Source organism: Peromyscus eremicus, chromosome 12 (assembly GCF_949786415.1).
Source record: "Peromyscus eremicus chromosome 12, PerEre_H2_v1, whole genome shotgun sequence".
Lineage (NCBI taxonomy): Eukaryota > Metazoa > Chordata > Mammalia > Rodentia > Cricetidae > Peromyscus > Peromyscus eremicus.
In genome coordinates this window covers 79803749-79815951 of record NC_081428.1, presented here as the reverse complement: position 1 = coordinate 79815951, position 12203 = coordinate 79803749, and the positions used below count along the sequence as shown (strand labels likewise).

General features: G+C 56.4%; 1 protein-coding gene across 2 annotated transcripts; it reads right to left on the bottom strand.

The window, feature by feature from the left end:
• Window positions 1-719: 719 nt before the first annotated feature.
• Window positions 720-11644, bottom strand: Ephb3 (EPH receptor B3). 2 transcript variants are annotated; one of them, XM_059277235.1, is made up of 16 exons: window positions 11067-11644; window positions 9134-9806; window positions 6771-6926; window positions 5744-6094; window positions 5494-5618; window positions 5154-5313; window positions 4960-5068; window positions 4590-4642; window positions 3531-3653; window positions 3173-3420; window positions 2519-2734; window positions 2255-2404; window positions 1973-2166; window positions 1727-1882; window positions 1523-1625; window positions 720-1347 (listed from the first exon to the last, which is right to left on the bottom strand). In XM_059277235.1, the coding sequence occupies exons 1-16, from the start codon at window positions 11121-11123 to the stop codon at window positions 1177-1179; spliced, it is 3045 nt and encodes a 1014-aa protein (XP_059133218.1). In that variant the 5' UTR covers window positions 11124-11644; the 3' UTR covers window positions 720-1176. The 2 variants fall into 2 exon arrangements, with proteins under 2 accessions (XP_059133218.1, XP_059133217.1); XM_059277234.1 differs by having other exon boundaries at window positions 720-1625.
• Window positions 11645-12203: the final 559 nt, after the last annotated feature.

The following is a 12203-nucleotide window of genomic DNA, read 5'->3' as shown; positions in this document are numbered from 1 at the left end:
TCCCACCACTACTGGGGGAAACTGAGGCAGGGCACATACACTTACTTACCCAAACCCACTCCATTACCAGAAACCACACCCCTTACTCGTTGCCATGTCCTGGCACTCCCCCCAAGTTTTCCTGATTCCAGAGGCTTTCTTTTTTTTTTTTTTTTTTTTTTGGTTTTTCGAGACAGGGTTTCTCTGTGTATCCAGAGGCTTTCTTGACCTTCCTGGCCCTTGTTAGGTATCTCCCAAGCCTTTCCAGTGTGCAGGCATGCTGTGGGAATCCCAGCCTCTGCCTCTACTACTGGCTGGGGACTGGTCAAGTTACTGACCATCTCCCTCTCCTCCTGCCTGGGTTACTGAGCTGAAATAAGACGTGGACACACTAAGTGCTTAGTGAAGAGGAGCCGTCCCTAGTTTTCTGTGTGTAAATGACTCCTTTTATACTTGGTCAGGGGACCCAGGGAACTGACTCCTTTGCTGTCCCTCAGGGACTCTGCAAAGTCATGGAGACTCAAGAGGCTGTCTGCCACAGAAGCGAAGAACTCAGTTTGCCTCGGTTAACGCGCCACTTCTGAGAAGTCTGTTGGATGCTCAAAGTGATGGGGCTGCACTACAAAAGAGACTCCAGGAAGCTGTGGAGGTCTAGCAGCCAGGGATTATTAACAGGAGGAATCAAGGAGTCCTACTTTGGGAGGAGGAATGAGAAGGGGCAAGAGTCATCTTATTGCCTTTATTTCGCTGTCTGCCCAGCTGACCCCACTATAGGGCACAGGGCCAAGCTTGTACACACTCATGCTCTCTGTGCAGGCAAGCATGTGCACAACACACACATACATACCCCCCTCACTCACACACGCACGCGCGCGCATACACACACACACACACACACACACACACACGTACACACACACATCTCTGGCTCTGTGAGTCAGTCTCTGGGAGGCGAGGGCTGCTCCTCAGCCTGCTCCTGCCTGCCCTTTTACAACAGCACCAAGGGCAGGGGTAGGGCAGGGCCCTCAGCCCCCAACAAGTCCCTCTGCAAACTGGAGGTACCAGCTGGCTTCAGGATGGGGCTCCATACTTCCCCATTCCCAGAGTCCCCTCCTCCACTTCCCGGGGGAGGGAATACTCTCTGCTTACCTGGTGGGGGCAGACCCCTGCCAGGGCTGGGGCCTGAGTAACCCAGGCTTACCCCCACCCAACCCTACCAGGACCTCCACTACTGAAGTACAGCCAAATCTGAGTTGTGAAGATTCCCCACTGGAGAGCAGGAAGGCCTGGGCCCCGAGGCATCTGGGGAGGGGTCATCACCCCCTCTTCTAATCCATCTTCAATATGAAGAGGTTTGGGGCACACTTCCTGGGAGGGAGCACAGGCCTGGAGAAGTCACAGCAAGGGTCCTCTCCAAAACTTCCATCTTCTGGGCCACAGCCAAAGGCCAGACATCCAAGAGTCCAGCGGGCTGGTCAGAATCCTTGTGCAGTCCTGGGTGGGGGGACACTCCCTCCCCCCCGGTTGGAGCTGAGTGTCAGACCTGCACAGGCAGCGTCTGGCTCATCTGCAGTCTCATGTCCTGGATGCTGCTGAGGATCTTCTTCTGGTGGCCCGCCAAAGTGACCCCAATCCTTAGCAGATCTCTAGAGATACAAACACAGCAGTCAGTCCCTTCCCTGTGGCCTGCTACCCTGGGCTCGGCCAGAGCTCCTGCCCAGTCCCGGCCCCTCGGGGGTACACTTACTCTGCAGTCATTTGGGCCACCAGGTCAAAGGATGAGAACCCCGCACTGACAAAGCTTTCCTTATACCTCCCCATCTTGATCGCATCTAGCCAGTCCCCCACTGTGGTGAAGGTAGTGTAATCCGGGACTGTGCGGTCCAGGAGGGGCTGTGACAGGCTGTGGACACAAAAGAGTGACCTGGTACATCCAGGGAGCTGGGGAGCAGGGTTAGGGTTGCCAGTCTGTAGGCGCTGTTGAGACACTGACCCAGATGGGGCACTGGCGATGACCTTGAGGCTGGCAGCATTGCGGATAAGCTTGTCTAGTGTGTTGACGATTTGGGAGAACTTGGGTCTGAGGTTCCGGTCCCGCACCCAACAGTCCAGCATGAGCTGGTGCAGGGCAGTGGGGCAGTCCATGGGGGGTGGCAACCGGTAGTCCTGCTCTACAGCATTGATGACCTGGATAACGGTAGGGAATCGGAAATGAGCACCCCTCCACACCCTGCCAACTCCCACCAACCCACCACTCCCCCTCAGCTCTACTCACATCCTGGTTACTCATGTCCCAGTAGGGTCGTTCTCCGTAGCTCATGACCTCCCACATGACAATTCCATAGCTCCAGACATCGCTGGCAGAGGTGAACTTCCGGTAGGCTATGGCCTCTGGGGCGGTCCAGCGGATAGGGATCTTCCCTCCCTGATGATGGAGGGATATGCCCTTCACCTTGGAACTCAAAGCTGACCCCCAGCCATGAGCCCCTGCCTGGCCGGCCCTCCCCTCCCTCCAGTCCCTCCCAGTTGCTTCCTGTACCAGGGAGCTGGTGTAGGTGGGGTCCGAGGGGTCATCCTCCAGGAAGCGAGAGAGGCCAAAGTCAGACACTTTGCAGACCAAGTTGCTGTTGACGAGGATGTTGCGGGCAGCGAGGTCACGGTGCACATAGTTCATCTCAGACAAGTACTTCATGCCAGCAGCAATGCCCCGCAGCATGCCCACCAGCTGGATGACTGTGAACTGCCCATCATTGAGCTGGAGGCGAGAGGCAGGCTCAGAAGGGGCCTGCTGCCTCCCCATAAGCCCTTGGTCTGCCCGCCTGTTTTTCCCTAAGCCCTCTAAGAACATGCTTTGCCATTGTGTCCAGAATGTGCGAAACAGGGAGAGTTGTTAGCTGACCTACTACGTGTCATGCAGCTTGTCTACAACGTCCCAGTGGTCCCGCTGAGAATCTAGTATGCATTACCAACCTCATTTTATAACTAAGGCAGCTGAGACTAGGAGAGGTAAGTATTTGCTGGATTGAGATCACACAGGCCGTTAAGAGCAGAGCTGGCATTTGAAGGCCAGCTGTTTTCCTAGACCATGTTACCTCTAAACATGTGAGGACTTTGAATAGGGTCTCTGACTTGACGGTGGGCATAACTGGCCTGACCTAGCTGTCTGGGGAAAGAGGACTGAGTCGGCTCTTACCCGAAGGAAGGAGTCCAAGGCACAGTTCTCCATGAACTCAGTGAGGATCATAACTGGACGACTTTTGGTGACCACACCCTCTAGACGGATTATATTGGGATGGTCAAACTGACCCATGATGGAAGCTTCACTTAGGAAGTCCCGCCGCTGCCTCTCAGTGTATCCCACCTTCAGCGTCTTGATGGCCACAAACACCTCCCGACGGCCAGGCAGTTTCAGCCGACCCCGGCACACTTCCCCAAACTCCCCTGCAGAGCACAGGCACCGCGGGGTCACACGCATTTCTGGGATCTTCCCAGCGGTTCACCCATCTCCTCCGCCTTGCACGACCCCCGACCACTGTTGCCAGGTTACTCACCAGCTCCAATCACCTCCTCGATCTTGACACAGGACACATCGATCTCCTTGGCGAATTCTCGCACAGCCTCATTGGGATCCTCATAGGTGAAGGGGTCAATGTAAACTTTCATCCCAGGAGCAACTACAAGGGAAAGAGGTGGGCACAGGAGCATGGACTTCGCGCCACAGGCAGGGAGTTCACAGGCACGGGCCAGCCCTGTTGGGTGCAGTCTCGACAGCCTCCCTGCTGAGCCGGCCCCAGCCCTGGAGCCAGGCCCCGCATCCTGCCCCTCCCCCACGAGAATGCTGAGGAACCACATGAGCTAGACGCCCAGGATTCCTCTTCTTGTCTTTCTCCCTCATCTCTCATCGCGTTCAAACTTCTCTCCAGGTCATCCTTCCCCTCACTCCTCCCCACTGCCCAGCCTTGTCCAGGCCTTCAACACTACTGCCATGGCCTCCCAGCTGGGCCCTCTGCCTCTGCACTTTTTCCCACCCGGCTGCCCTGCGTCCTCCTGGAACAATACCTTCACTGTCTTCCTCCTCAACTGACAGTCTTCCCAATTACCTGCGGTGGAGTCAAGTCCAAACTCTGCCTGCTGTTTAGGACCCTCCAAAGGGCTGGCCACATTTCTCAGCCTGGCATCCACACAGCTGTCAGTCCAATCTTCTCACTACCCCCACAGCCGGGCACACAGCCGGGCACTGAACACCCTTCACTTCCTTCCAGAGGCTCCTTGAGCCAGGCATGCCCCCCCCCCCAACGTAGACCCTGTTCATCCTGCCACTTCCTCCAGGAAGCCTTCTGCTTTGAACTCTTACTGTCCTTTGCCACAGGAATTAACACCTAATTGCCTCCTGTGTGCGAGACAGCTTGTTCCCACAGGACGTACTGTCTTTGGGACAGCAGTTACACCTCAGACTCTGGGGCTAGCAAGCTCAGGGGACCTAGAATGAGGGAGGGGTCAGGAAATGGCGCCCTACTAGAAGCAGCCAGTCAGAGGAAGGGAGTTGGAGGGAAGAATCGCCTCTAAGCCTACAGGAGCTGGACCCTGGGGACAGAGCGACGGACACTCACTGTACTGCTGTAGCTTCTCCGTGTACTCTGCGTCAGGGCCATGGCGCTGCTTCCTGCAGGGGCAGAGTGGAGAAGGCCTAAGGCCGAGGGCTACGGCTCTCTCTGTTCAGGGGACCCTGGAGCCCACAGACAAGGCAAGGGTACGGGAGTGGGAACCCCTGGTTGGTGGTCATATCCCAGGTCTCTGGAGGCAGGGAACAGCACAGAAGACAGGTGGGTTGGAATAGGCCTTCTCTGGCAAGGAAAGCCTGGGCCCAGGATGGCCGCGGCTGTGAAGGGGAGGGGACGGTTTATGAGTGCAGCCAGGGAGCTCTATACTGCTAAAGGGGAGCCTGAGTCAGTCTGTGGGGCAGCCAGGGCCTGCCAGTACCTGAGGCAGACGAGGGCGATGACCACGACAACCACCATGAAGACGAACCCGGCTACCGTGGAGCCCACAATAAGGGGAAGCTGCTCTTGAAGCTGCTGGGCACCTGAGCCTGGAGATCAAGGGTGGGCAGTGAGTGAAGGGATGAGAAGGATGAGCTGGGGCAGGGGTTGGCACGCAGCGGGAGAGGGGTATACCTCTTTCGCTCGTGGTCTCAAACTCAGCCGGGCGGCTATACTGTCCATAGCCCGCCACTGTGCGAGCCCGAACCTGAACGACATAGCGGGCGTCAGGCTGCAGCCCATCCAGCTGTACGGAGTTCTTCTGGCTGGTCACCGTGGAGGCGATGCCTTTACTCTGCAATGCCATGAGAATGGAGGGAGGCATCTTCAGGTGGGTCTTAGAGCCAGCTGACCCTCATCCATCGTCAGGCTTGCCCGGTGCTGAGGCTCGGATCCCAAAGGCCGCTGACGCTATCTGGGTGTAGTCTTGTCCTGGTTTCGCCCCAAGCCCCCTCCGGCCCCTTGAGACTCTTACCTTCTCAAAGTACTTCATCTCATAGTCCAAGATGACCCCATTAGGCCGCTCTGGGGGTGCCCAGGACAGGGTCAGGCTGCTCCCCGAGCTGCTGTGCAAGTGGAGTGTAGGTACTTCAGATGGGGCTGGCGAAGAGAAAAGGACACTAAGGACCCCTGAGCCCAGGCAGCCTTCCTAAATGTCAGTTCCCACAGAGCCTCTGTGTGTAGGGCGAGATGACCCAGGTCCCCCTCTTTTGTCCCCTTCTCACCGGCCTGGTTGGTGGTGATATTCACAGCCGCATAACGGGGTGGCAGAGGGCTTTTGCCGGAGACACCATTGACGGCCTGAACCTCAAAGGTGTAGCGGGTGTGGGCCAGCAGGTGGCTAATGTGGACCCGGCGCTCGGTCAGCCCCAGCTGCCGAGGCTCAAACTCCACGTTGTCATCACAGCGTGAACAGGTCGCGGGCCCCCCAGTGCCCGAGCTCCCATGGCACTTCTTGCAGATAACATTATAGAGGAGGTCGTCCCGTCCACCGAGGTCCCGGGGCTCACTCCACTCGAGGATCAGTGAGGTCTCATTCACATTGGAGATCACACCCCGGGGAGGAGATGGCACAGCTTTGGGGACATAAAAGGAAAAATGAGTTGGAGGCCCAGGACCACATTTCTGCCCACTCTGCCTTGAGCACTTAATTCTACCATTGCTTTCCCAGGCACAAAAATCTTCCTGCACTTCTTCACTGGGGAGACAGGACTCCTGTTCACCCTCCAAGACTCATGGCAGTGTTACCTCTTTCGAGAAGCCTATCTGGATTGTTCTCTTCCATCCCTGTACCCCATAACATCCTTCCTAGGCCCAGCACTTAGCACATTACTTGGTCATTATCTGTTTCTACAATTTGATGTTAAGGTCCTTGGTGATATCTCACGCTCTTTTATGCCCACTGCACCTGGAACAGTGTCTGTATACAAAGGGGAGAAAGCAGAGACCAGCGCGTCCTTAGGCTGTGCGGCCTCTTACTACAGCTGGGCCAAGAGTGCACCAGACTGAGGAGCGATGAGCTGGCAGGCCCCTAGCCACCGCCTGCTAGCAGCTGGTGGGGCCTTGTTAAAATGCAGGTAGTTGGGACCAGCCCTGAGCCGGGTTCAAGTTCACCTCCTCAGTGACATCCGGAGCGCATCATCTAACCTCCTCAGCATCTAGAAGGAGGGATTATCTCACTGCCTTCGGGTTATCTCTAGGCCGGCCCTGGGAGGACAGCCCTGCAGAAGGAGAGCAGAGGAGCTCACGCACTGGTACAGGCGCTGTCCGCCGAGTCCGAGTCCGCACGATAGAAGTTATTATGGCAGGTGCAGATGCTGGCAGCTGGTGAGGTGGTTCGGCTGTTGGGGGGACAGGGGAGGCAGGGTCCCTCTCCTTGCTTTGCCTTGTAACTCCCAGGGGGACAGGCTGCAAGAGAAAAGAGGACAACACATATTACCTCCCTTCTCTGCAGACATCAAGCCTTCCCTCCTCTGAGAGAACCTGATCTTTCCCGATCTGTGGCTTAGCCCCTCCAACTCCCAGACCATGGGGGCAATGCCTGTATTGCCCAACTCCAGCTCAGCTACAAAGGGCCCTTTCGCCCCACAGAAATGCCGCGTCAGCAGATTCCTCTCCCCTCCCACTCCCCACACCGTGTGCCTTAGAAGACGTCAGCCCATCACCTGGACAGTCTGGCTTGTGGAGGCAGGGCAGAGAGAAGAGGAAGAGGAGGGGGTGGGAAGAGACCACCACCCTGTACCCTGCCGAGATGCCCCTGTACCCTGCTGAGATGCCCCAGCCTTCCCTAACAACACTCTGGGAGAGAGTAATTCTTGAGAACCCTCAAGGATACTGCCATAGCCAGGAGGTAGGGCCTCCCCTGCAGACAGCTCAGGGCAAACCTCTGCCCCACCCACCAAGGAGCAGGGCAGGGTGAGGGCTGGGCAGGAGCGAGAAAAGAAGGAAAGACGGGTAAGAAAACAGAAAGAAAGCTGGGGTCACCTGGAGTTCAAAGGCTCAGAGCCTCCCAGGGGACCTGTCCCAAGCCAGTCCAGAGCCCAGTGACTGAACATCCCTTCCCATCTCTCCTGCCAACCACACTCAGCCCCTGTGGTACAGGCTCTGCACATCCCCCACGTGTAGGGTGGCCATAATATTTATTATTAAAAATCAGAATATTTATAGCGTGAAAGGGTTGATTGATAGGACGGTGGGTATAACTGGAGACTGTCCTGGCCACACTAAAGTGACCTGTCAGTCCATCCACGTGATGACCTCTGGTGGAAGGGGGGTCACTAAGCTTTTCCAGCCTGTAGCTGGGGCTGTTCTCTTCTCTAGGGTTTGATCTCCCCTCACGAAGGTGATATTCCATCCCAGCTCTTTGAACCAGTGGGGGAGGGGGCAGAGGCCAGGCCAGCCTGGTTGCTATGGGAACCAGCCTGCACTTCCTGCCAGGGACCTGCAGAGTGTTAGTCCTTCTTCAGACTGTCAGGCTCATCACCCCCACCCGCTCTCTCCACTTGGGAAGAGGAAGTTTCCAGCAGGTTCCTAAAGAGAAGCAGAGGGGGCCTGTGGGGCAACCCCAAACAGGGGGGTTGATGGCCCAGCCCCCTCCTCACACAGAGGACTACGAGAAGAGCCATTTCCCACTCTGGGAGGCACCATCACAAGTCCCATGGAGAAGAGGGCAGAGACAAGACCCTCACACCTTGCCCTACTTCAGCTCTTGGTGGGGATTTAATGCCAGCTCCCACGTTCCCTGGCTGGAAGGTCAGCACCGTAGAACCACCCTGAGACTCCATGTTCTTGTTGGCAAAATAGGGAGAAAACTGGAATCACTCCACAGGCTCATCAGGGGGACTTTACAGCTGGAAGCCAGGACATCACGAGGTCTGGTGAGACTCAGCAAGTCTCCGCCTGGCTTGTAAACAGGGACTTGAACAATCCCCGTCCTCCAATTGTCTCCACCCTCCTGGGACCAGTGGCCCCCATCAGATGGTGACATGAGGTCCTCGGGCAGGGCATCACTTGTTCATCCCCATTTACAATCTTAGGAACAGTCTCTACTACTGCCCCCTTTTGGCATGAGGAAGCCAAGGTTAGCATGGTTCACTAACTTGCACAGGCTCACCCAAGTAGTTAAAGTGAGACCTGGGGACTAGAGGGACCTGGCCTCCAACTACTGCGCCATCCACACTGCCTCTCAAAAACATGCAAAGGGATACCCACAGCAGAGCCCCCTCTAGAACTTCCACATCAAGTACACATTGGGGACAGGACCAAGAGGGCACCCCTGGCAGCCTCGAAGGTCTGTCCAGGTTCGAGGGCCTCAGTCGTCAAGCACTGACAAGGTCTCTACTCTTTCCACTTACAGCCTCCATCTTTCTTGCCCCTCCTCTCCCCCCGGTGCTGAGGGCTGCAGGTAGAGCCTTGTCCACGCCAGGCAAGCGCTCCATCACGGAGTGCATCCCCCACGTCTTCTCTTCCTCCAGTCTCCTTTCCTTTCCCGTGCCCCTCTTTGTAGGAGGGCCTTTATTTCACAACACGCAGCTCCTCCCTCTCTTGCTCTCCGGTCTCACCTGAGACCGTATCTGGTCAGATAGGAAGCCTGGCTGTGGTCAGGCCCCACTTACCGCGGCACTGGGACTCCTTGGCAGCCGGCTCGTGGCCCGTGGCGCAGGTGCAGGCCCCGACGGGCACCATCCACTCCCCGTCGCCATTGCAGTAGAGTTTGAGTGGCACCGAGACCTCCACGGCATTAGGGATGCAGGTGCCGGGGGCAATGACCAGCGACGTGGGCTCCGCCCCCGTGAGGGTCTCGGGGAAGAGTGCGAAGCCTGCGGTGGTGGACGCGCACTTCTTGTAGAAGGCACGCACCGAGATGAGTGACATGCAGGCGCCCTGGTCCTGGAAGGCCAAGTAGAAGCCAGCCTTGGAAAGCGGCCCGAAGCTGCGCACCTTGGTGTTGACCCGACCGGCGTCCAGCCGCGAGAAGCTCTCATCCGGTGCGATGGTGTCCACTTTCACATAGGGGTTCTCCATCCAGAAGGGGGAGGAGGCCGAGGCCACATCGCTGTCAGCCTCGTAGTAGAAAAGGTTGAAGGTCTCCTTGCAGGAGCCAGGGATGTTGGGGATGCTGTTGCAGTCTCGCACGGTGAACTTGAGCTCCACGTAGACCCGCTGCACTTCCCGCCGCCAGATGAAACCGGTGCGAAGCCAGTTGTTCTGGCTGGACTCGCGCACGTTACACACCTGATACGTTCGGATGGGGTTCATGGCTTCATCGTAACCGCTCACTTCTTCCCACTGAGTGTGGACCAAGCGAAAAAGAGAGTGAGCCATTTGCCGAGCGTCGGGGGCGGCGGCATTTATTTACCTCACAGGGGGCGCTTCGGTGGTGGGTGGCTGAGCACGCAGACACAGGTTCAAAACCCAGCTTTCTGGGTCCCTTAACCTTTCTGTGTCTCAGTTTCTTGGTCTGAAACCAAGAGATAATTAGCATACCTAAGGAATACAGAACTACATGAAGAGCACCCAGAACAGGGCTGGAACCTTGGGAAGCCTGAGGTGACTCCTACGTGTGTGTGATCTGAGGGCCTCAGTTTCATCACCTGTACAGTGGGCTGACGGGAATTAAATGAGGTTGGGAGGAACTAAACAGGGCAACTTGGCTCATCTTGCCTGCCAGAGAGAAAGCATTTGGTGAACCCTGGCTGTCAACACCACCAACACATTTCATCGTCACAGTAATTCCACAAGAAATCCAAGGCTTAGAGCAGACACAGACCAACCCAAATCACAGTTGGCCAGTTGACTGCAGAGCCTGTACCTAGGGCCCCAGGGCTCAGCCTAGCCATGAAGGCCACCTCGGGATGTTAATTCCAACAGCTGAGAGATATCAGAATGGTAGGAATTTAACAATCAAGAAATAGAGGCCCAGAAAGGTCAATTATACACAGTGTGGTAGAGGCTTCCTGGTTCGGTTTTTTTTTTTTTGAAACAGAGTTTCTTTGTAGCTTTGCGCCTGTCCTGGAACTCGCTCTGTAGCCCAGGCTGGCCTGGAACTCACAGAGATCCGCCTGCCTCTGCCTCCCAAGTGCTGGGATTAAAGGCGTGCGCCACCACCGCCCGGCTCTTCTTTGTAAAGATAGGTTCCCACTACATAGTCCCGGCTGTCCTGGAATTCACTATGTAGACCATGCTGTCCTAGAACTCAGGGATCCACCTGCCTCTGTGCTTAAGGGCACGTGCCACCACACTCGGCTTTGCCCCCCGCCCCCCTGCATCCTGAGCCAGCTCTCTTTCGGGGACCCAGGAAGGAGGGGGATGGTCTGGATGGATGTGGAAGGACCAGCAGGTCAGAGTGATAGGACAAAGATGGAACAACAGACGGAAGAATGAGACACACAGACATCCACAAACTAAGAGGATGAGGCCGTGGAGGTGACACACGGAAGGGAATGGGGATGCCGCAGGAGGTGAGGACAGAGGCAGCCCACAGCCAGACCCGGGAGGGAGGAGGTGTAACGGCACCAATACTCAGGAGGGAAGGTGGGGAAGTCTTACCCCACTTTCTGGGTGAGACGTCCATGCCAGCTCAGATGTCACCCACTTCGTGTCCATGAGGGTCTCTGGGGAAACAACAGAAGGAAAAGGTCAGAGGCCAACCTGGTCAGAATGAGGAAGTCACCCAGGAAAGGATGTCAGAAACCAGTTCCCATCAGGCATAACCTCTCCCAAATCTCCAAAGACCATTCTCTTTCTCCAGAGGAGATCCTGAAGTCATTCCCAGAGGTAGGTGTCACAGCTCCAAAGGTGTCAGTCTGGCTGGCTAGGGGTAGCTGTCAGCCTCTGACCCTGGGCCTGGGTTAACGAGGCTGGAGCAAAGGCGGGCTCACACACCTCAGGCTCGGCTAATCTCCACACAAAGGGGCCAGCAGGGCCTTTATCCGGGAACAAAGGGCTGTGGGCTTCAGACCCTGCAGCCTGGGCCTCCCCTGACTCCATTCCCAGCACAAAGGCCCGGCCTCACACACTGCCCTGGGGAAGGGAAGAGCCCTGGCAGGCTGAGGCCTGCTCCCAGCCTCCCACTCAGCCACCTGTGGGGGCTGAAGCAAAGATGCTCTTTGAGGTAAAAGGACCACTGATGCCCAGAACTTAGTTCAAAGCTTCATGAAATCCACGAAGAAACCGCGGCTCACGCACGGCCCTCTATGGAAGGCTGATGCCGAAATAGAGTCGGTATATTCTGGTAAAACGGTTAGCACGGTTAGGACCTGGGGCAGGGGCTGAAGATGGCTCAGGTCTAGGTCCAGCTGATTCAGTAGCAAACTCCTCTGAAGGGACCAGAGAGCCAGGCGTGGAGGAGGCACATGCTTGTAATCCCGGCACCAAGGGGTTGAGGCTAGAATGGGGAGTTTCAGCTTAGTCTAGGGTACATGGTGAGATTCTGTCTCAAAAACTAGCTAACAAACAAAGATTGGAAAACAGCTGTGTGTCTCAGCCAAACTTCTGCCTCCAGGAAACCTTTCTTGGATCTCCAAGTCAGGTGAGGTGCCTTCCTCCGTGTGTCAGGGCCTCTCTGCTCTGAACTCAGCGTTTCTTGTCAGGTTGGCTTGCTCAGTCATGGCAGGCACACCTGAATGTTCCAGACAGGAACTTGCACCCCTAAAGCCCAGTTTTGAGCTTTGGCTGGACAACTGA